The sequence below is a fragment of the Aplidium turbinatum genome, chromosome 10, assembly GCF_918807975.1.
Source record: "Aplidium turbinatum chromosome 10, kaAplTurb1.1, whole genome shotgun sequence".
Lineage (NCBI taxonomy): Eukaryota > Metazoa > Chordata > Ascidiacea > Aplousobranchia > Polyclinidae > Aplidium > Aplidium turbinatum.
In genome coordinates this window covers 5,847,748-5,870,656 of record NC_137481.1, presented here as the reverse complement: position 1 = coordinate 5,870,656, position 22,909 = coordinate 5,847,748, and the positions used below count along the sequence as shown (strand labels likewise).

Sequence of the window (22,909 nt, the reverse complement as noted above, 5' to 3'; positions counted from 1 at the left end):
AGTGAATTTCTTTTGAACTAAACGTAAAAAAACGCTCATACTGTATCAGCGTTGACGTAGGACCGTGTGTGCAAATAAATTCATGTTGTGGGGTTTTCAACGTCGAAATTGGGGCTTTTAACTTGCTGGGTATCAACGTCCGTCATGTTTGTGACGTCACATCCGTTTTAAGGCACTTGCTGTGGTGTTGGGTGATGTCATAAAAGCTTGTAGCCAGCGACAATGATGTCACGCGTACAGCGCTTCAGTTAAAGTTTAGACTCACACAAACTTTTGAATTTTTTCAAAACATTTTTCCTAATACAATAGCTTTCAGATGAAAGACCACCTACAAACGGTTGTGAGCTCACGAAACGTTGTTTTCTTCTGTGAAACAATTTTTGTTCTGTGTCATCGTAATGAACAACATTTTATACAAAAAAAAAGCTTTCCTGTCAGACGTTGCAGACTTGTACCTGTTTGTTTGTTTATCTTTATCCTGAATTGCGGGAAAGCGGACTTGAGCGCTATGCATCGGTGTACGCCTTTCGACGTACACCTGACCCACGCTGCAGCCGACGGCAATGTCTGTTTCCGATTGTTTACTGTACTTATGACTTAAATTTGGTACTACCCATTACTCGAAATCGATCACTAGGTAGAGGCAATTATCGTAAAGTTTCTTGCCCAGAGAAACAACAGCAAGTGCGGGTGGCTGGAGTCGAACATGCAAGCTCTCGACTGCGAGCCCAACGCGCTAACCACTCGGCCACGGCTGCCGACATGCAGCCGCATGAAAAAAAAAATTAGAAACTAGCTTTTGTAAGTGAAAATTTGTTAGTTCAAACATTTTCAATGTTTTGCCTGCCTTTAATCTGGCTTGTTTTCACAAATTATAGAAGTAAAAAGTTCAAAATGATTATAACTTTATATGCTTTATATTTCTACTTAGGGTAAGCAAGTTTGTTTTGGGAAAGTATATCAGGTAGGTTTGATATGATGATGTCATAAAATTATAGATTTCTGACAGTGTTCAAATACTAATCTTTTCGATTAGCTGTTGCCACATATTCAACCTCAGCTGGTCGTTGAAGTGTTTCCATTTAAAAAGCAAGTTCGTATTTATGGTATTGTTTTATGGTGCTAACGACTTATCATTTGTTCCTTTGTTCTTTGGCAGGTTTGACTAAAAACAATCATGATTTATATTAATTGTGTGGCATGCTACTGTTTAAAGTGCGTTGGTGAAAAATAAAGTAGATACTGTTTTCTCACAAGGCCGCAAAGGCTGCCATGAAGATGAAAAGGTTTTTTACCAATAAGCACAAGAAGAAAAAGCATCACGGAAGTGGCGAAAGCATATCTGATATTATACCATCAGATTCAGGAGATAATAACTCATCAAATGCTATTTCATGTGAAACCTTTGACCCCAGTACCAAGGCCTCCAGTAAAAAGAAACACAATAACCGTAAAAAGAAATTGAAACACCAAGCGTCAAATGACAGTGATGATCTTGAAGCAGATTTAAGCAAAACGTATTCTGCTCCAAATGGCCCAAATGTTGTACTTAGAAGAAGAGCCGCTGGAGGAGTGCGTTCTGCTATACCTCCTCATAAACCTCCCAGTCATAATAAACGCATTCCCGTATCAGAGTCTAGTTCCCGAACTCCATCGTCCGCCTCTGCATCGTCGTCTTCATCTCACAGATGGTCAGCCCGTCGCCCTTGGTCTCTGGTGGACACTTTTCGCGGTCAAGAGGTTGATGAGTTTTCAGAATTGCAGAGAAATGATCTTCCCAATGATGTAAGCAGCGGTTTTCCTCTAACAGCCTCTGCATCTGCTCTTGCTAGAACAGATGATGTAGATGATTCTTCAAACAATCGCAATAAAAATAAAACTTTATCATTGGATTTCGGTATTTTTCGTCGATTTAAGCGGTTGTCGTCTTCCAGCTCTTATACATCTGAACCAAACGGTTCGGCTACTGCTGATTTACTTGATGAAAGAGCAACTTCTAATACCGACCTAAAAAAAACAAAAAAACGCAGCAGCTGGAATGAACCGTTTCGTTTCAATTCTCATCGAAATTCTCTTAATTCTACTGCGTCTGAGCAGACACACAGTGATCAAGTTGCCGAATTGTTTACTTTACCCACAGAACCGGTGAAGTTTGATTTGGTAGAAGTTAGTATTCCTGAAGAGCGATGTTCTCTTGGTAGGCTTTCATCTCGTTCACAGAGCAATAAAAGCAGTGCTAGTGCTGATACAATAACCAGTGCAGCAGAGTTTCGCAACAGAGGGTCGTTTGAAAATGATCCAAATTTGTCTTTCGGAGATCAGGACAGTTTTTCAAACAGTTTGCTTCGTTGTCAACAGTGTCATAGATTAAGACGTGGAAGCAGGCAAAGCTGCTGCTCTTGCAAACATACTCCGTGCAATACTGAAATTATTATTACAGACACTGACTCCACTTGTTCGTATGATGCATCGTATATAGGAACTTTAAAAAGCAAATCTACTTATACCGATCCAACACATAGAGATCCGTATCCTCGATTAGAAAAGTCGATCAGCCTTGATAACTTGCATAGAACTAGTAAGAAAGCCAAGTCGAATGGACATAAAGAAGTCACGTTTGGTGGTTCTTTGCAAGAGTTGCCAGGCTCAACAGGTCAAAGAGAAAAAATAGTTGTATCAGTAACTTTGCCGCGACGAAAATGCATTGCCGACAAAAATAAACTAAACCTTGGATCTCCCATGAACAGCGTAGTTTATGCTTCTTCCCCACAACTATTGTTTTCAAATCGTCACAGCTTTACTGATGAAGCTCCTTGTAAAAAAGAAAGACCTAAATCTACCTCAGCACCTTATTCCAAGGATGAAATAACGTCAGATAAAACTCAATCACCACCGGACATGGATTCAGCTAAAACCCAAAAATCTGTTGTAGGTTCTCCCATTAAGCGAGCTATTGCTTTTCCTGGTGTAGTTCTGCGTCGTCACCAGAATCGCAGAATGAAGGTTAATAATGACCAGGAATTGAGTAAATCCTCAAGTGGAGATTATTTAAGCTCTGAGCATCGATCACAGCAGGTGTTGTCTTTAAACGTGGAAGATTTGCCGACTTACGAAAAAATGCGTGAAGACCCTAAATGGCATACGTCAAGCACGTCTTCGTCTGGAGCATTTTCTAAAAAGGACATCAGTGTATCAGGAGATGTCGGAAGGGCCAGACTTCGAGCTGCCGTACTCTATCATCGATATGCCACCCACTGTACTAGCAGTGATGATGTCAATGCTATTGAGTTCATGTTAGGAGATGATCAATCTTACGAAGACCTCAATAAGATGAATGACGATGAATTTATGGATCTTTATTTATCCGGTCCGTCATCTAAGAATACATCTTCACGCGACTACAACCGATCAAGTCAAAATCAGGTGAATATTGACTAAAAGTGTTTGCCTTGTCTATGCCTTGTCTTTTAGAAAACTCCTAACAGCGATGCCGGGGTGAAATGGCCGTTTTTGTATTTGGAACGTAAATGCAAAATATTAGCCTCTTTGTCACTCAAACATCGAGAAGGCTTGGTATCAAAACATTGTTGATATTGATATGCTTGCCTAAGCAGACGTCTCATGTTTTGGCACTGGGCAAGGTTATTATTGTAAGTAAAAAACGTACCGAAGGACCCATTAGTCTTTCGTTCATCCTCTGATTGTTTGGAGATTGCAATTATAGGCCGACTAAGCAGAACCTCTTTGTTGTGGAATCTAGATTGTTATGGTGCTATTTTATTCGCATTGTTTATAATTGTATCGAACTGTCGAACTATCGAACTTAATATTGTATCGAACTATTCTCGCAAGAGACGAAATAAAAGGTTTCTCTCCCTCTCATTTTTTTTCATGATGCATGCAACAATCTTTCTCTGATGTCAGTTCGTTCCTTGCCAATCTTGGCTCGTACGGTAGTCATTGAGTTTCGTAAAATTACACTCACAGTTACAACCACGCGATGTCGCTGACGGTCCAAAATGCTTCAGTCAAAAACGAAAGCGATGTTTTGATTTTAAATGCATCGCATGTAAGCCTGATATTGATAGGCACTCCATCCAATTGATCACCATTCATAATCATCAACAAATAGTAAGGACTCAGATTTGTTGCAGTTTGAGTAGCTGAACATACTAACTCAATAGAAATCGAAAGTTTTTGGATTCATTTCTCGAAACTATTTTCAGCGTTTTACTCTATTTAATGTTGTAGACCTATTTAAATGTATATTTCTAAACGCATGCTCGTCAAAGTAAAAATAAAAAGAGATAAAATAATTTCTTTTAATTTTGGTGATTTAAAATTGTGCATTGCATTCCATTCTGTTCTTGTCACAATAACTGCATGATGATGTCATCAACAAAAACTTGTCACTTGGCACAAACTGGAAACTCAAAGAGCAACGTGGCGTCATGGTGGAAAATTGTTGATTGATTTACGTTCTTTAAAACTTTTTCATTTTTGAATTTCGGTGAAGTGGAATATAAGTATGACAAATGAAGGATAGTTTCATGTAATCGATGACGTTCTATTCTTTAGCTACCAAGGCAGCAAATCAACCGCTTTTTACGTTGTATGTAATCAATGTAAAAATGAGATGTTTCATATTTATTTCAAAAAGTTTTTAAAAGCTGATTAGCTTGACCGTTCAATTATTATCTGGTTCTAATTGATTTGACATATGAACTTTTTATGTCAATACAAAAAGATGTAATTGGCTGTTCCTAGCAAATGACTCTTTATGTAGTGGCGTAATGACGATCAAATTGATGTTTTCATTCACAAAAGTGTTGTTTTGAAATTTGAGAAGTTGTAAACGTGATAACGTATCAAGTTTGCTTGGCGTCTTGTTACATGTTCCAAAGTTAAAACACTCTTGGCGATGGTGCAACTTAAACATTCACAATCCCAAGGGGATTTAAACAAGGGATTAGAGAAGTGCGGTGTTGAAACTGTCTTCGTCAAATCCTCGTATGCGTACCGAAGCATTGACCGAAGTCATTCGTGTTCTGTTGACCTGACCGACTAGGCCTTGGGGGGGGGGGGGGGGGCACACACTGTGGGCTACGAAAGACGTTGTATAACACAAGAAAAAGCTTTCAAACTATGACATCCTGCATCAGAGTCACGATGTAATTTTTTTTGCTTGAGATCTTTTCAAAATTCAAATTCAGTTTTATAAATAATTAATATGTCTTTGCAAAATTAAGTTGGTTTTAAGCTGCCAAAAACGAGTTTTTGCTACTGTTCCTGATGCTCAGACGAAAGCAAATCTGTACCCAGATAGCAAAGCCGTCATTGTTACATTGAATCAACGTCTGCTGACGTTGCTCGTTGGCTTTTGCTGTCTGGGTACAGTATTCTACACATAAATGCAAAATTCAACACAGGCAATACAACTCTAAAACTTTGTTATTCTCTTGATTGGAAATTGAGGCGTGTGAAAATGTTTCTTCGATGCGTAATTATAAATTAGCAATAACAATCAACCAGAGTCGCTTCATAATTTGTCTGAACCTGAAGTTTAATAGGTTATTCCATAGAGGTCTTGTTATAACTTATCATTTTCTTGTCTTGAAAGTAGACTATGGTTATAGACAGTACCTATAATAGGGGATTCACAAAGCGTATTTGTCACTGGCTAATTTCGGGATTTTCACTGTTGTTCATAAATTTGTAATAATAATACACAATTACGCGCACACTGAAACAAAAACAATTAACCTCTTTGTTGAGTTCAATCACATTACACCATCTATTGTGTCGTAAGTGCCGGGTGCCTTTTGTTGTGCCAACCCTGCGCGATCTGTTGACGACGACCTCTGCTTTGGTTTGTAAAGTAATGCCGTAATCAATGAACTTTCCGCTGGGGTAGTTAAGAATAACAATCAACGTTTTTACAAAATACGTCATTCAGTGGCGTAGCCAAGGGGGGGGTTTTGGGGGTTACAACCCCCCCCCCTTTGGCACGCGTGTGACGTCACAATATTGAGAATGATGCTTTCAGTCTAAAAAAAAAATTGCCTAATTTTAAACAAAATTGCATTAAAAGAGCGAGTTTTGCCAATACCAAACATTCAAACATCTCAGCCAGGAATTAGCAACAAGAAAACACAGAACTTAGCTTTTTTCCGAAAAATGTCGAAGAAAACATGATCTTATCCTTTTGCTATGCTACTGGACAGCACCATTTTACAGGAATGTTCATACCTACATTTTTGTTGAAAATGCTCTCAGAATGCACCAAATTCAAAGTAATTTTTCAAAATTTTCTGGGGGAGGCCCCCCAGACCCCCCGCCGTTGGGTGGTCAAAACCCCCCCTTTCAAAGTTCCTGGCTACGCTACTGAGTCGTCATTCAACCTTCGTTTCCTACATGTCAAAAGCAGGACCCTTGAGAGAACAATTTGGGCTCGGTACGAATGGGCCCAGCTCCCCCATAACAAGAGACCTCAAATAAAGAAATAAACGAACTTAAAAAAAATACGCAGTGTTTGCTTTGTTTTTGAGCCCTCTGAAAAAATTTCGTGCTCCTAAAGTGATCCCGGGCGGGGGTTCAAAAGTACCCCCTGGGTCCCCTTGTCAACGCTACTGGTCAAGAGAATGGCTGAGGTAGGAATATACACCTTGTTTGAGGCTAGCCTCGTCAGTGCCGTGCCGATTCTGCATAAAACTCTCGATCCTGCTTACATTAGCTGATAGGCTACTTGCTGTACTGGTGAATGCTGTGCTAGAAAGAGCGCCGGTTCAACACCGTTCAAGAGCACGGGGTTGTGTGACAAGAGACTTAATGATATGCTTGAAAGTGAACACCAAGGATAGATAAGAAATTGTTAATGTATCTTTTATCTTTCTAGGAGCCCATCCCAAAGCGAGGGAAAACCATAAGAAAGTCTGTGGCATCAATTGCAAATCTTATTTCTACCGCAAAACCAGGAAAGCAAAAAATGCAGGTTTGTAGAGTGCTATATGATATAGAACGTTGTTTTGCGTATAACAATATCGAAATTGTATGTTGATGTTCTGATTAAGGAAATTTATGATCTAAATCTAATCCAGATTTTTAATATAGACTTTAAACACGAATTAGATTTTTAATATAGACTCAACGTCTGCTCATGTTGCTTTAGTCCACTTATGTTACTATATCACTTAAGTTACTTATATAGTAATAAGCTGCACAGAGGAGACTTTAAGGTCGAAACAGTCGCGTCCTGTCTGCAGCAGTTATATGTTGAATCAATATAGAAATCCCGATTTTTGTTGCCTGAGACTGAGTTATGAGTATCTCTGATTCACCTCATTGATCTTGCCATTAATGGCGGATAGTTGAAAATGGCTGTGACAAATTTTGTCTTAGAATATTTTCCAATCTCCCCAAGAGCGATAGAAAGTAGTAGAAACAAGCATAAAAAAGTCTTGTGGTCAGACCGTTTTATTATCCCATTGATCACTAACCGCAGCAACATCAAGAAATTCATATTCACGTTTGTTCAACGTCTTTTGATGTAGAGAGGTGAATGTTTGATAGGCACATAGCTAGTGAATGTGCTTTTTCACATTAATTCGTAGACGTTGAATCAATGTAAAGAAGGATTGATTTGCTCGCTGCGGAAGGGAAAACAACTGATGGGTTCAATTGCTGTTAACACGATGTGATTTACTGGCCCTAATCTTTCACTCCCACATATACATTACGTCACCCTGGATATGACGCAACGCTTTCCGATTAAAGAAAACAACGTGTCAGCTGTGTACTGCACAGAGGAAAAAAATTGCAAGTTATTTTAGTATTGTAATTCTGGTTATTGCAGCCACAGTAGTGCAGGAAAGTTTGTAAAAAAAGGAAAAAGACGCTCTGTCTAGACTGAAAATAATAAATCGAAGGAAGTCGAGGGGTAGTCATTCAACGTATTTGTGTGGATTTAAATTTTAATCTGCTGGCACTAATTTTATTTATTTTTCTTTATAAAACGTTGCATGTTGTAGCCAACGAGGACGAAATGCCTCCGTGGCCGTTAAGACACTTTATTGCAAGTCTAGATTGAAATTGCAGGCCCTAAAAAAACAAACAAAATCACTATGAGTTGGTTAGCTAGAGTAAACGCTTTCCAGGGCATCGGTTCGACACCGCTCAAGAGCATGCATCTGTGTCTTTGGACACATAATGGCGTGCCTGAAAGTGGACACAAAGATCGGATTCCTTGCCTCCCCTTTCACTTAAATTCAACTCTTCAACCAACGGACGTAAATCTGGATATGACTAAAAGCGCTCAATAGACGGTGGCAAAACTTTTTTTCAGCCCACATTTAGTTTTGTGACCAAATCGGTTTTCTATTGAATACGATCACTGAAAACAGTTACATGTGATCCAGTGATCATTTGACCATTCATAGGCTGTAGTCGGCTTCACCTACGGTAGGGCAGTTAGTCTCACCTTTCAATTAATCGGTTTGTTTAACTTTAAGCTTGTTTCATTGGAATCATGATGTAACTTTGTTTATTCAAAGACCAGCAATATTCCCTCAACTGTTTTCTCACTAATCCAAAAACATAAACAATTATTTTCTAATTCACTGTCAAAGCAAATGTAGAAGCTTGATTTTAACTTTTGTTCTTTTCAACTTAGCGTTGTGATAGGAAAAACTTTGTCCTTGGCCTTGTTTTGACCTTTCTCACATTGGGTATGAACTTTTGTGAATGAACTTGCAGTTATTAATTATATGCTTAAATAATCAAATAATTTATTCCGGATATTCCTTTAAAAAAACAACTTAATATTGCGCACATCCATCAATAGCAACCGTAGAGGCTTTTGGAGTTTTCGAACTGCGCAGTTCCTGTGGATTGTTGTTCTTTGGCTTGGATTCCCCAGTGTGTATGTTCGCAATGCACAGTTTATGTCAGAAAACACGGAGCGCTTGCTTTCATTTATCGTTGTTTTGTGTTGCATTAATGCAAACTTAACTTATCGGTTTGCCAGAGAGTATTTCATTATTGTAATAAAGATCCTTGTGTTTATTCAACAACTTTGATGTGTTTCTTCCTTTCAGCGTTGCTGCTCTTTTCTCACGCTAATTTGATTATTCTAATTGCCACCACCATACAATATCATCACCAGATCAATTAAAGCCGCAGCGCTAGCACAGGCATCGTCGTCTATTGGCTTTCAGTTCAGTTCAGTTCAACGTGTTTTTGTTTCCAATCGCTACAAGGCTAGTGATGAGCTCACCAACACAGCAGAAGTTAGGAAAACAGATGTGACAAAATAGTAGGATGTCTTTGAGATTCAATATAGATAAGATGACAAGGTCGCTGCATTTAGGGGAAAAAAAATCAAAATTTAAGAAAACATTTAAGAAACAATAACATTTTTGAATATTTTCTTGGATTTTAATGTTACACAGAAACAATAACATTTTGTTCTATTACAGCGCTTGAAAGTCTAAATAAGGTCATCTTGCTGAACATTTTACAATGTTGGTGTGTAGAATTATACTATGACATCAGGTTTTGAACTAGAGAAACTATATTTGTAAATTTTTGTCATCAGCAAATTATTCAGTGATTTTTATTCCGTCATAGTTGAAGCTACAAGCTCTGTTGTTTAAACGTGATAATTGGCCGTAGAAATAGCCAAGCCAAACTTTAAAATAACTGTCCGGGTTGCGATGAAAGCTTTTGACATAAGCACTATCAAATTTAAACCATTCGCATTAAATTTAAATCATGAAATACAATACTCGCTGTATTGCTACTACTAATTACAGCTCACGTTGTCTAAGACGTTTCTAGACATAGGCGTTGCCGCTCTTGCCACCGCGCAGGTGTGGCGATGAGATGTCATTGGTGTATCTACTGTAGGTTTCTGTTTGTAACCATTCGTCTACTATTAACATCGCGTTGTCTACAGAAAAAGTATTCATTTCTTCAAAGTAGGATGGCAATCGAAAGTAGTTGGCTGAAACGCAGCGCGCTTTAAAAACGGTTAGTGTTGTTATCGACTGTGAGATTATATTTGTTAGTCAGCTTTGTTGTTTTCAAGCTACTTTTAAACTTTATTCAAGTGAGGATGATCAAGAATAGTTATTTTATTCAATGCTGTTAAAAGAATGCTGTCAAGAATTCTGCATGCCAATATTAACAGTATATTCAAGAAAAATGTACGACGAGTCCAAATTATATCAAGTTATCTTGTTGTGTAGTGTATTGCGATTTCGAATATTAAACTCACTTCACAGCTTTATATCAGACAGTAAAATCTTCAGCAGTCAGTTTCAAGGATTCAGCAGTTAAGTTTAGAAAGAAACCAACAATTAGTGTTTTTCGGTTGCTAAGAAACAGATAAATTAAGTCTATGAGCAGAGTTACAAAATTATGTATATTATGAAAGAAATTAAGTCATACATTAGTAAAACGTAGTGACAAACGCCAGGGAGGGATTCTGGGGAGGCAAGCCATACTCGTAAAAAAGTAACGCAAAATTGCCCTATAGCTGATCAAAATGATACAGTCACTATCAATTAATTTTTGCAATATTAACAGCTTTCTTAATTTGTTTTGCGTAGCATGTTTTTGCAAGCTGATAAAGATAAAGCCGGTTTAATTTGGGAAAGAGTTCTGAAGCAAACATTAACGTGTACCTGCTAATTAGAGCATGATTTTTCCTCGTGTTATGTCGGTCACGGATTGAAAATTTACTTCTAACCGAGTAAGCTCACGAAGCAGCTAAAAACATTTTCAGTCAGAACATCACATCTAGCTGATGCCTTGGGAGTGGCAAGGACAGTTTTTAATAGAGTAAAATGGATGTTAGCAATTCTAATAGTTTTGTTGAAAGCCTAGTATAAAAAAATCAGTTTTTGCATAGATGCAACGTCTACAGATGTAAGAAAAGACCGATTTGGTTGCTTGAAAGTGAGTTGCCGCTACAGAAGAGTTTAACCCACTTTCAAGGGTCTTTGTTGTTTGTACTGCAACATAAATAGCTCTGTAGTTTCCGCTTTTGGCAATTTAATTGTTTACGTAATGGCTTTCATACGGAGTTTCTTTGATGAATTGTCACTTCGTAAAGTAATCGTCGTAGCATTGGCAGTGGTAATGTAGAGCGAGGTAGCCTACTATGAAGTTTTAAATACACATGAAAAGGAATAAAAAAATAGTATGTTATTCAAAGTTATTTCTAGAGGCTTGTACAACGTTCTGTACGAAAAATAAAGGCTAGCTTGTAAAAGTTTACAACAGATCAGATTTTGCTAGACTATAGTGTGACGCATGATAACAGTTTTGGTACACTTTCACCGTTCTGGACTTTTTTGGTGCCTAGAGCCTAGAGGGATATCATGGTGTGGCAGGGTTGAAACAACAATATTTCGTTTCGAAATTAAAGCAATTTCAATTCCTTGTTAAATCTAGTGAGTTAAGATTGTATTATAACATGGCTCAATATCTTAACTATCTTATGATTATGTTTCAGAGTGCCATGTATTTTGTGCTAACGCGAATGTTAAGTTAATGTCAATCGTAGTCCTTAGAGTGACGTAAATATATGATAGTTTTTCCATTTGTAATTGAGAGAATGCCTATAAAGTTACAGCAATACTTTACGAAAACTGTTAACATCATGGCAATTCACAGAATCCAAGACACTGAATTGTTGACGCAGGTTTGGCAATTTATCAATTCTACCTCACGATTTTGAATAATCCCCTTGATCTATATCAGCTTTATCAAGAGGGCAAAGCTTACTTCAACTCTGAAAATTACTGAGAGAATGAAAACAATTTAACTTTGTTAAATCTTAAATTCAAAAAGCAATGTTGCGTTAATGAAATCTTTTATGTTTAACTTCAAATTAACATTTACTGTCTCCTCAAGTTTTTGGTTCGGTGTAAATACAGGAAGGTCTTATTACTGTTATTTAACATTTTGCAGAGATCTTCCAGTTTTAAAGAATCTCCCAGAACTGCTGTCAAACCTTATCGTCCGCCTGGCAGCAATGGCAGTGGAAGGCATAGTGATGTCATCAGTTCTTCTGGTCCAACGTCCACTCCAGGCCGCCGGAGCGTGGGAAATATAGGGATGGGTAGAAGTAGCAAGCTTTGGTGTGAAACTTTTGATCACACTGGTTTAGATGAAGCCGACTTGAAACGTCAGGAATCTATATTTGAACTGTATCAAGGAGAGAGCGTGATGGTACAAGACCTCAAGATGGCCAAGCAGGTGAGGAAGATTTATGTCTAAGAATATTGGGGTGTGAATGGTTTCTCATCCAGCAAATGCCATAAAACTTTTTTATTATGTAGAACTCACTGCAAGCGAATATTATCTTTGACACGTTGGGGTTCTCTTGGCGTAACTTGTTACATTTTTAAGCGAGTCTTAGTTGTTTGCGGTGGTGTAACGAAAATGTGCAAATTTGTCTTTACGACTGAATCCAATTTTCTTTATTAGAGAGTTGTTTTTGAAATAATTCTGTAATAAATTGATTTGAAAAGAGTTTAGAGAGAAACTCTTTTGTAATATTTTGTTTCTATGTTATCAAAACGCTATTGAACGTTCTGTTGATCAGAGGATTTTTGTTGATCATGATCAAAATGTCCTTTTATGTGGCAATCCAGCGATCAGGAAGTGACAGCGTTGTGTCATAGCTGCTAGTATTTATAACATTTTAGACCATCCTCATTTGGAAATTTTCTTGTAGATAACTTTTTGTAAAACCGATCAAAATGTAGCGTAGCAACGATGTTAAAAATCAGTGAAAACAAAATATAATTTGAGAGTTTTACACTCATAAAAATGTTTCTTACAGAGATTGTTTGCAGACGTTGCATCGTTTAGATTAGAACAGCGGTCCCCAACCTTTTTCTGCTCATTGCTCATTAAACTAGGAAGATTTTGGTGGTGGCCCATTAACTTATGCAATGAAACACACAAAGTGACAATAACACAAAATATTAATTAGCAGTTTATTTACACAACTTTTATAAGATTGTTTGCTGCATTTTGTCCACAATACTTTGAATTTTGAGCGCAGCGTACGTCGTCTACAACATCAAGTCGGTTGCGCTGCATAGATTTCACAGCAGGGATGAGAAGACAGACTCACACAACCATGTGGCGATGTGAAAGGCAATAGTTTTTAAGACAACTTCTGCTGATACATAGATACGATAAGGACACTCTAATCCAGAATTCAATGACTGAATTTATGATGATCACTATGGGTTTATTATTCTGATTTATGTCCAGTTCGGTGGCTCACTGGAAGCAGCGTCATGGCCCACCACTGGTATTTGGTTCTTTTCTGGAAGTGCGTTGCTTTAGGACTGGATTTTTGTTTTTCAGACTTATCGAGATTCTATGATGACTTTAAAGATGTTGACCGCGGATGAAGTGATGCGCATTTTCGGGAAGCTGGACTGTCTTCTTCCTCTCCATGAAGATTTGCTTGCTCGATTAGAAAAAGCAAGATCAAAAAACGGAAGGATAGATACAGTTGGCCAAGTTTTCATCGATTGGGTATGGGTTACTAATTGCTAGTTTATTAGGAGACACCCCGAGTTTGTATGTGTTTTTAATCTCATGAAGCTTTAAATTTAGCCATAAATTAGCGGATTAAACCCCGCTTATTTACGTTTTTGTTCCTTGGCTTTTTAAGTTGAGGAGCTATGTTTGATAAGTTTGCACTTGCTTTCCTGATTTCATAACTGGAATGTATTTTATTCCTTTGCCAATTTAACAATTTCAATTGTGTTGAAAAGCAACTGATATGTTGAAAAAGTGTCTCACAATTCACTTTATTCACGCTTGTTCAGCTAAGAACGTATTGATTTTTTTTAGTTTCCAACCCTATCACCATATGAAGAGTACTGTGCAAACCAAGCAGACGCGAAGAAGACGTTGGATGCTGTTGTCAACCGAGAGGCCAGAGTGCGTGATTTTCTTCAAAGATGTTTGGAGTCTCCTTTTAGTCGAAAGCTGAACTTGTGGTCTTACCTGGATTTGCCTCGCTCACGACTGGTCAAATATCCTCTTTTGTTGAAAGCAATTTTGAAAGCGACTCCTCCTAAACATCCGGACACCCCTCTTCTGGAAAAAGCGGTGAGTTGAAAACATTTTGGCGCCGGTTCGATAATGCTTAAAAACAGGTGGCTGTGTATTAGTGAGACACTTTAATGGCGTACCTGATGGTGGACACGAAGATTGGCTTCCTTGCCTTCCCGTTCATTTTATCCAAATCTTCAACCACCAACCAAAAAAGTCAACTTTGCATTGTTGTAACGACAGCTACGCCTTTTCGCTATTTGCGTCTGTCACTAAAACTTTTCATTGATTGAGTAATTGCAAATCATCACTTTGCGATGCAGATATTTTTGGGAGATTTTGTTGTGTAATCCGTTGTCAGATCGTTGATCATTCAACTAAGTAATTATAAATCGATTTTTCTCAACGCAACGAATTGTCCATTTACGTAGGTTTGATGTTAAGAAAAGTTAGCATTACGTGATGAATAATCATCATTGCAACGACGATGTTTGCAGCAGAACTGCGTGCAGTCCTGTCACTTCCTTGTTGGCTTTCTGTGAACAGTGAAATTCGTTATTTTTTTATTGATTCAACGTCTGCAAACTTTAAATCGATGTAAAAATGACAGTTTTTTTTGTCTGGATCGATGATCGGTTGATTTATTTGAAAGCCGTTGCTCTTTAGTTGGCTGGAACGACGTTTGGAAATGTTTTACATAAATTACTTGCATGTGTGGTAATTTTAGCGCACTCCTTTTTAGGGCAATTCATTTCTTCCATTAACAAACTAAATACTAAATATCCAGCCAGCAAATAAGTTGTTTTTTTACATCACAACCAATGCAAAAACAACAAATTTGCTTGTTGTGTCACTCTTTCAAACATGTTTAGATGTTAGCCTAGCAGTCAAATCAGTTCTTTTTCATATCAATTTAAAGTCTTCAGACTGGTTTGCGGACAATCTTTTTTGTTTGCATGTTGAAATGATTTGACCAACGCTATAATTGAGAGGATTGACCGGTGTGTCAGTTTTAGGTCTTACTTGTTTAGACAAGGCTCGATGTGTTTGCCAAGCGTTCTAACCTTCGTGTTCTGACATCACTTTCTTTGTCATGATGAAAAATTAGTTGTGCCAGCTTTTACTTAGTTTAACGAAGACAATGAGAGAGCTTGTTTATTTATCTTTGTACAATACAATGACAAAGTCTTCGCCGCACCTATACGTAGAACTATACACTTGACTATGCAAATCTTCATCTTATAAATTTATTTTGATTGTTAATAATATTGTCCTTAGCGGTTTTATAACGTTTACAAAAAATGTTTTTTATCTTTCAGCTGGAAATTATCAACGACACCATCACAAAGGTTGATGATATGACTGGAGAAAGAAAATCCAAGTTGGTCCTGAGCAAGTTGGAATACCTTGATGACAAGCACAGATGTAAGGAGGTTGAAGAGAGTAGAAAGATAATTTGCTCCGGGCAGCTGAAGAACAACAGAGGAACGGTGTGTTCATGTTACTTCGTTTGTTTATAGCTCTGTACATCACCAGATTTGAGTGAGCAGACTATAAAACTTAATATTTTTCCACCAAAAAAATGGTCTTTGTAAATTTTTCTTGTAACCTCATCAAAAAGGTTTACGATCTTTAGGTTCTTTCACACCCAGACACAACATTTCATAAAATTTAGTTGCAATTTGTTTTATGGTACGCTCCAAATTTTTTTGATTTACAGTATATTTTTGTTACCATAGTTATTATGGCATGGAAGCGTGATTTACTGCATGTAGTATCTACCCAGTACCCAAGACCATTAGTCACTTTATTTTATTTTTAAACTGAGTTTCAGGGTAATTTCATTGATAATTAAGTTATTAGTATATTATGCTATCCATAGGCGCCGACTTTTATTTTTGCACGGGGTGGCGGATAGCACAATATGGCAACCTAAAAACTTTCAAACTGCATGTTTTTGTTTGATTTTTACTAAGCGTGTTTCGTAGATGCAACTGTCTTTTCTAGAGATGTACCGATATATCGGTATCGGCATCGGTATCGGTGATATCGGCCATTTTTTGAGTATCGGTATCGGCATCGGTATCGGCAAAATTTGGCCGATACTGTGGCCGATACTAAACATGTAAAAAAAAGGCGTTTGCTGCGGATTTTCTGCAGAAGCAAAGATATTATATATATAGATTTTTTTAAAGTAGTAACTAACGTCACATTGAAGTAGAAAAATAACAACCTGTTCAAATTTTTGATCCCACACACTCCCATGACTTCATGCGCGCACCTTTTGGCATTGTTTGCTTACAGTGATTCTTTCACTCAAACAAAACGTTTTGTTTCAGCAGTTTTGCGTTGTTCGATTCTTACGTTGTGAAGGAGACTCAATTTCTCCAATATTTATCATTCGTGTTTCTTTTTTACTCTCAGCAGAGGATAAAACCAGGCCAAGACTACCCAGGTGGCGGAATGTGTAGTTTTGCATCGTTTTTGCGTTGCTGGAAGTTTGAGGGACCCGTGTGGCTTGGTTGTTTTTGGTGGGCTGGTTCTGTCAGTTTGTGATTTGGTTTCCACTTTTCGTTGTGGTGGACTCATCAGGCTTGGAACAAAGTCGTGGCGGAGTGGGTGGGCTCGAGGTGGGGGCTGTGGGACTGCGAATCCTCGCTGAACTAATCAATAAGTGGTCTTATGGCGACCTCATTGTGGGGGGGAGTGTCCTTCCCTGCTGTCGGCACGGGGCTGGGCGCTTACTGGTGCGGCGGGCTGTTGCGATTCGCTGGCCATAACGGTGTAGCTTCCACGCTAGCCATTTAGACCATCCAATCAACTATATGTTTCTCGGCTGCCGTTTTGTAGTAAGAATTGACATCGACAAGAATTGAAATGGCTAGTGTGGAAGCTGCATCGTTGTGGTTGGCAGGTCGCGGCAGCTCGCTGTGCTGGTGAGTGCTCAGCCTTGTGCTGGTGGCCGGGGGGGACGCTCCTTTCTTTGCAATGAGGTTGTCAACTTGGGCGCAACGGGACCATTTTGATTGGTTTGGTGAGGATTCGTGGTCCCATTGCTTTCTTTTTGGGCCTACTTATCCTGCCGTGACATTGTTTGAGCTTGGTGAGTTTGTTGCGGCTAAAGGTGGAAGTTGAATCGCCGACTGATGGAGCAGGCTTGCTGGGGGCAGCCGAGTTACACGGGTTTTTTGAGCGTTTGGCGGGTGGGAGCGATGCAGAATTGTGCATTTTTGCTATCTGGGTAGTCTTGGCCTGGCAAAAGCTTTTCAACCAAACGACAAGCGTCCTTAGGTTACACATTACTTGTCGAATAGTTTTTGTACGACTACACAAATCACTTGTTTACATTTTACATCTTATTATCAATTATGAGTTTGCTATTTGGAGAGTTTGCGCAAACACTTTTTTTCAGAAACCCCAATTATGATGTACGGTAATGTTTCTTCCCTTATACCCCAATTACGGTGGCCTTTCATTACTAAAACCTACTATTATGACACAACAATGTGATTGAGATTGGATTCTTGAATCTTTAATAAATTATGCCAATTGAAAGCTTTTTTTAATAGTTTTATGCAAATAAGGTAAAACTTAGCATTTGATATAATAATTCCTTGCAAATACCAAAATTGCTTCTTTTTGTAACACCAAAGTATCGGCCAAAATATCGGTATCAGTATCGGTATCGGCCTAAAAAAGTGATATCGGTATCGGGATCGGTATCGGCCAAAATATTGGTATCGGTACATCTCTAGTCTTTTCACACCTGATTTGTAGCTCGATAATTTACAAAGCAACTTTAAAATAAAGCACAGGAAGTATGTCGTGAATTTTATTGCTACGTTGCTGCTCTGACACTTAACATTTGGCAAAAGTATTTTTGCGAACAGCAGCTCTATCAATCCAACTGTTAATCAACTGGTCAAGTTGTAACCGTGAAGCTTCAGCTTGATAAACATTTAAAATTAGGACGTGGTTCAATCGCTGTTGCGTCATGGTAGATCGCAAGTAGGTTTTTATGCGTCTGAGTGCACTAAACGATCGCTCCGCCTCGCAGGTGGTGGAAGGCAACGATAAGTATACTTTCACAATGCAGACCACGTTTGGAAGCATTAATGAAATTGTTTCGTTGCTTGCAAATAGATCAAGCAGTTGCGACATAATTGAAACAAAAATCTGTTTTTGCTGTTGAAAACTTTCCAGCTGTTGCAATTCCAGACGCAGAAGTGTTGGGTTTATGTCATCTTTATATGTGGCAGCGACATTTTCAAAAGCAGCTCTGTTCTCTTCCGATGCTTGATCCTTGCAAAGCAGAACTGTTTCCATGTCATTATCGTTATCATGTCCTGCTGTGAATAATGTGACAAAAGTGAAGAAGAACACTGTTTAAATACGTCTAAATAAATGCTTTGGGAGTAAGCATTTACGGTAGAAAAAAAACAAAAACGGTTGCTGTTGCTGGTCATCGAAAGATCTTGCAGTACGTCCACCACGGCCATGCGGCAAAGATGGCAACTGCAAACCCATATCAACAGCTGATTTTTTACATGCTTCGAACAACGCAGATGCCTCACTTTATGTTGCTGCATTCCAAGAAACCGTTGATGATACGGCTTCCAGTAATTCACGTACCTTTCCGACATTGATCCCACGTTTCTGAACAGCGATATGTACAGGGCTTAAAATAAGCAAAAGCTTTTGCAGGACACGCAAGGAAAAGTAAACGTCGAAACTCTCCATGGATAAAACATGGCTAGTGGCATTGTTTCGAGTGACAGCATCCATGCCATCTTCTTTCGATGCCGTGTCAAGCCAATCTAGTATGACCTCATACTGGTCAAGAAAAGCATTTACGCTGGGAGCTGCTTTTCGAAAATTTTCGAAAATTGCATTTTTTTAATGAAATTTAAAAATGGATAATTGGATATTCATTTAGGGGGTGGAGCTATCAATCATCGAGATAATTTTATTTCCAAGTATTTTATAGCTGGCATAATTTATAGCGATATTATGAGCAGTTTAAAAATTTTCAAAAAAGATTTTTGAGGGAGGCAATGCAAAGATCGTATTTTATTGATTAATAAATCCCATTGTAAACCTAACAAATGTAACAATGACTTATGACAAGTAACAAATAAAACGATCGCAACAACAACAAGGAAAAAACTCGTAGCCACGTGTTGCGTAATCTTCACGTAGCTTGCTTGATGTTACGCGAGTATCATGCTTGTGACAAAACAATCATTTTCTTCGCAATACTGTATTGGTTCACTTCTTGCTTTACGTTGACTTGAAGCGAAAACCAATGACCAAAAAAAGATTAAACGTCCGTTCAAATTACATTTATTTGCAGTAAGTAATGTAGCCTAAACGGGGTGGCTGCCACCCCGCCACAGCGGTTATGGGGTGGCGTGGCCACCCCGTAACCCCGTAAGTCGGCGCCAGTGATGCTATCCACGCGTTTTTAAACGTCTCGTTCTAATTTCTGCTGATGCAACTTAGTCTTAGTCTATCATGTTTATACCGTATATCTTGCTTGTTACACTTGGGTAGGCCGCACGTCTTAATAATTTGTTTTTTCTTTTAGAAACTCCAAGTGTTTCTATTTGACTTAGCCTTGGTGCTGACACGAAACGCTACGAGGAACGACAAACTGGTGTACCAGGTGAACCGCCGGCCTCTCCCTCTCAAGTCGTTAGTCGTTGAAACTGAAGAGGGTGGAAAGTTGGGCGGCTCTTTCAAAGGCGGACTCCTCAGTAACGACAAAGGTAAAACTTGTTGCATGTTTTGTTATTGATTTTGCCTTTTTTGTTAAGCCGAACGTGTGTGCGGAGAAAACGTTTTTAGCAAAGTGGCGTAACACTTGATTCATTTTGTTTTTCAGCAAAGCACTCGTTTCGTGTACGGTCTCTGGAACTCAATGTTGCTTACACTCTTGTAGCCAATGATGAGCATGACAAAAAGCAATGGATCAACTCGCTACTGGAAGCCATGAACGTGCTTCGATCGGTGGTTGAACCCAAATCCAATGGATCTTCCCCTTCACCTCTTCCACGTCGAGGAGGCTCCGAAAAATCTGCGTTGGACAAGTCCGTGGAAATAGCAAGTGCATCTGTGAAACGCTCCTCTTCAATGAAGAACGAAGGAACTGGTGCAAGTCCTTGTTTCCGACACAGAAGCATGACCATCACTGGAAAACCAGTTAGACGAAACAGTAGAGATAAAAAAGATCCTATAGATCTAAAAAAGAAATCAAGGCTGTCTCCTTTGAGCATTCGCCGAGGCAGCAAGCCAGAAAATTTACACACATCCAAAGGTTCTGACGTTTCTCTGCTTACTTTAGAAGAAGAATTGCTAATTGAAGAAAAGAATTCCCTCGGTCGAAGCAGAAGCCTAACTTCCTCACCCATTGCGTTTCTTGCAAACCTCCCAAGACGAAGTCCCAGACGAGGTTCAGGCTTGGCTCGTAGTGAAAGTTGCTGTTTGAAGCCTCCTTCAGGTCGGGCGCAGATGAATGAATATCAGAGGTCATCGGGATATTCAAGAGTATCTCAATCTTCTCAACGTTCCATCACCCGTTCCATCCCGGATCTCTCCAGTTATGATTCTCAAGGTGCGCAACGAAATGAACAATTTGTCTTGGAAGAAGTAAAGAGAAGATTAGCTCCAACAAAAAGCGCTTCGAATTTCTTGAACGTGCCTGTAGAGTTTGAAGAGTCTTCAACTAAATCAGAATCGTCTGAAGAGTTTTCAGACTCTACTTTGACGCATAGGAATTCGTCGCTTCCACATAATGACGCCAACAATGCTGCAGCTTCCATTAGCCAGAAGAGCGCTGCCGGCGTCCTCGTAAAGAATTCGACGTCCCCAGTTTACAAGACACGGACTGTCACGTCATGCTTTCCTAATCCTTCCTCACAAGTTTGTACTCCCACTGGTGTCATGGCTTTACCACTGACCCCTTCCAGTTCTATACAACTCATCCCATCACGTCGGGAGCAACGCTCCTCCACTTCATCGTCGGAATCCCTTGATGACGTCAACCCATTGTCGGATGACGTGGCTATGATCTTGGACGAAGTTGGTGGTAGTAGAAACGATGAAAACTTTCGCGATCATGATGTGACTCCTACCAACGAATGTGCTAACCCATCAAACACCAGTGAAGACGCGTTAGACGCTTTAAATGACGTCATCGATCGCGTATGTGATGCGCAACAAGTGTCATATTCCGATAAAGTGAGGGTCAGCTGCCAGGAAGATTACATTATATTATCCAGTGACGATGGCTCGCCGTGGCGTGGTGATGACGTAGAGATGTCTGTGTAGTCTTGCAATAAGCACTGTAGCGTAGAGTTTTCGTTGTATTTTTGACAGTTTTTATCCTTTTCTTTCATGCAATGTCATTGAGACTTTGGTTTTTTGTTGCAAAGTGATTTTTTACTGCACGACTATTGAACTGTTTAATATTGCAATTATTCCGAGCACCAACGTAACTGTAGTCGATAATATCACTGTTTTCCGTGCAGTATCGTATTATTTTGTCATCATTTGCTTTTGAAGGATGCGCAAAGACACAATTCGTTCTCAAATGCCAGACCAATTCCTACTGCTTTGTATAAGTTGGAAGGATTTGGCTGTCTTGACTTTTGACCGTCTACATTGTCTACAAGAAGCGAATCTTAACTTAACTTTGGCCGTCTAACTACTTAACCCCTGAACTTAATTCATTTTAATAATGCATGGACTCAAATTTTCGTTTTTAAACGTTTCTTTTAGCTTCTCTTGTAGTCTCTGGCCACTAATACTGGACAACAACCAATGCATCAACACCGAGGATAATGGCATCGCAGACTTGCTTATTTATTGCGCTGTTTCATTCCCTTATAGTTTCTTGTTCATTGTCTCGTACTTGAATAAATTCCCACAACGTGGAAGGATGTCGAGATTGCAGTTTTTGTTTTTAGATCTAAATGACGTGTTGTTGTCGCCTGTAGTTTGGACCGCCATTTGGCATGATCAAGAGTTATCTCAAGTGGTAAAACTTGTATGTAAAATTTGAACAAACGTACGCTATATCCCACACTTCAAGACTATAGGTTGCCAGTTTGAAATTCGTCACAAGCATGCGACGAACTCTTGGTGTCACCTTGGAGATGTCCGAAGATCGGTTTTCCGGTTTTTCTAAAAGGTTAGCTACTAGCCGAAGTCTGAATTCGGTTCAAAATAAAGTACTCAAACAAACAATTTTACCAGTAGTGAGTTTCAATTTATTTATTCAATAACTGATAGATAAAATTAAAAAAAAAAAAAGTGCTCTGAATCATTGTGCTATCTGCTAAAACCGTTGGAAACACCAGTTTTTCGAACAGGCCACAAAACTATGCTAGACACAGCAATTGCCTTTTTTAACAGCCTTAAATAAAATATTACAAAATAAAACATTTGTTTGAACAGAAATGCCAAAGTGTAAGATAAAAATGAACTACAATATCAAGCAAATTAAAGGACTAAAAAGCATGCCGGAATTATTAATAAAAACAAAAGATGGATGGAGGTCATAGTTGATTGATTGAACCTTTATCTTCGAACTGGGAAAGCTTCTTGCAGAGCTTAATCCTGGCGGCAGTTTCCCATAGCCTACTTGTAGAGGCTTTGAATCACTGACACAGACCCGGTTATCGTGATTGACAGAGAGGGAGTCTCCGATTGTTGAAGTGTTGTTGCCGGAGAATTACTCGATCCACTAAGTGTCGCTGAATGGAGAGCAGTCCCTAACGTGCGTTGCTCAAGCGCATACCCCGAGAGTCGAACCAGCACCATT

At 38.9% G+C, this 22,909-nt stretch overlaps 1 protein-coding gene across 1 annotated transcript; it reads left to right on the top strand.

The window, feature by feature from the left end:
- The first annotated feature begins 1,272 nt into the window (after positions 1-1,272).
- On the top strand, positions 1,273-22,022 carry LOC145778451 (uncharacterized). The gene is made up of 8 exons (XM_082589930.1): positions 1,273-3,423; positions 6,896-6,991; positions 11,974-12,261; positions 13,387-13,560; positions 13,882-14,142; positions 15,405-15,575; positions 19,673-19,853; positions 19,970-22,022. The coding sequence occupies exons 1-8, from the start codon at positions 1,273-1,275 to the stop codon at positions 21,412-21,414; spliced, it is 4,767 nt and encodes a 1,588-aa protein (XP_082446056.1). The 3' UTR covers positions 21,415-22,022.
- Positions 22,023-22,909: the final 887 nt, after the last annotated feature.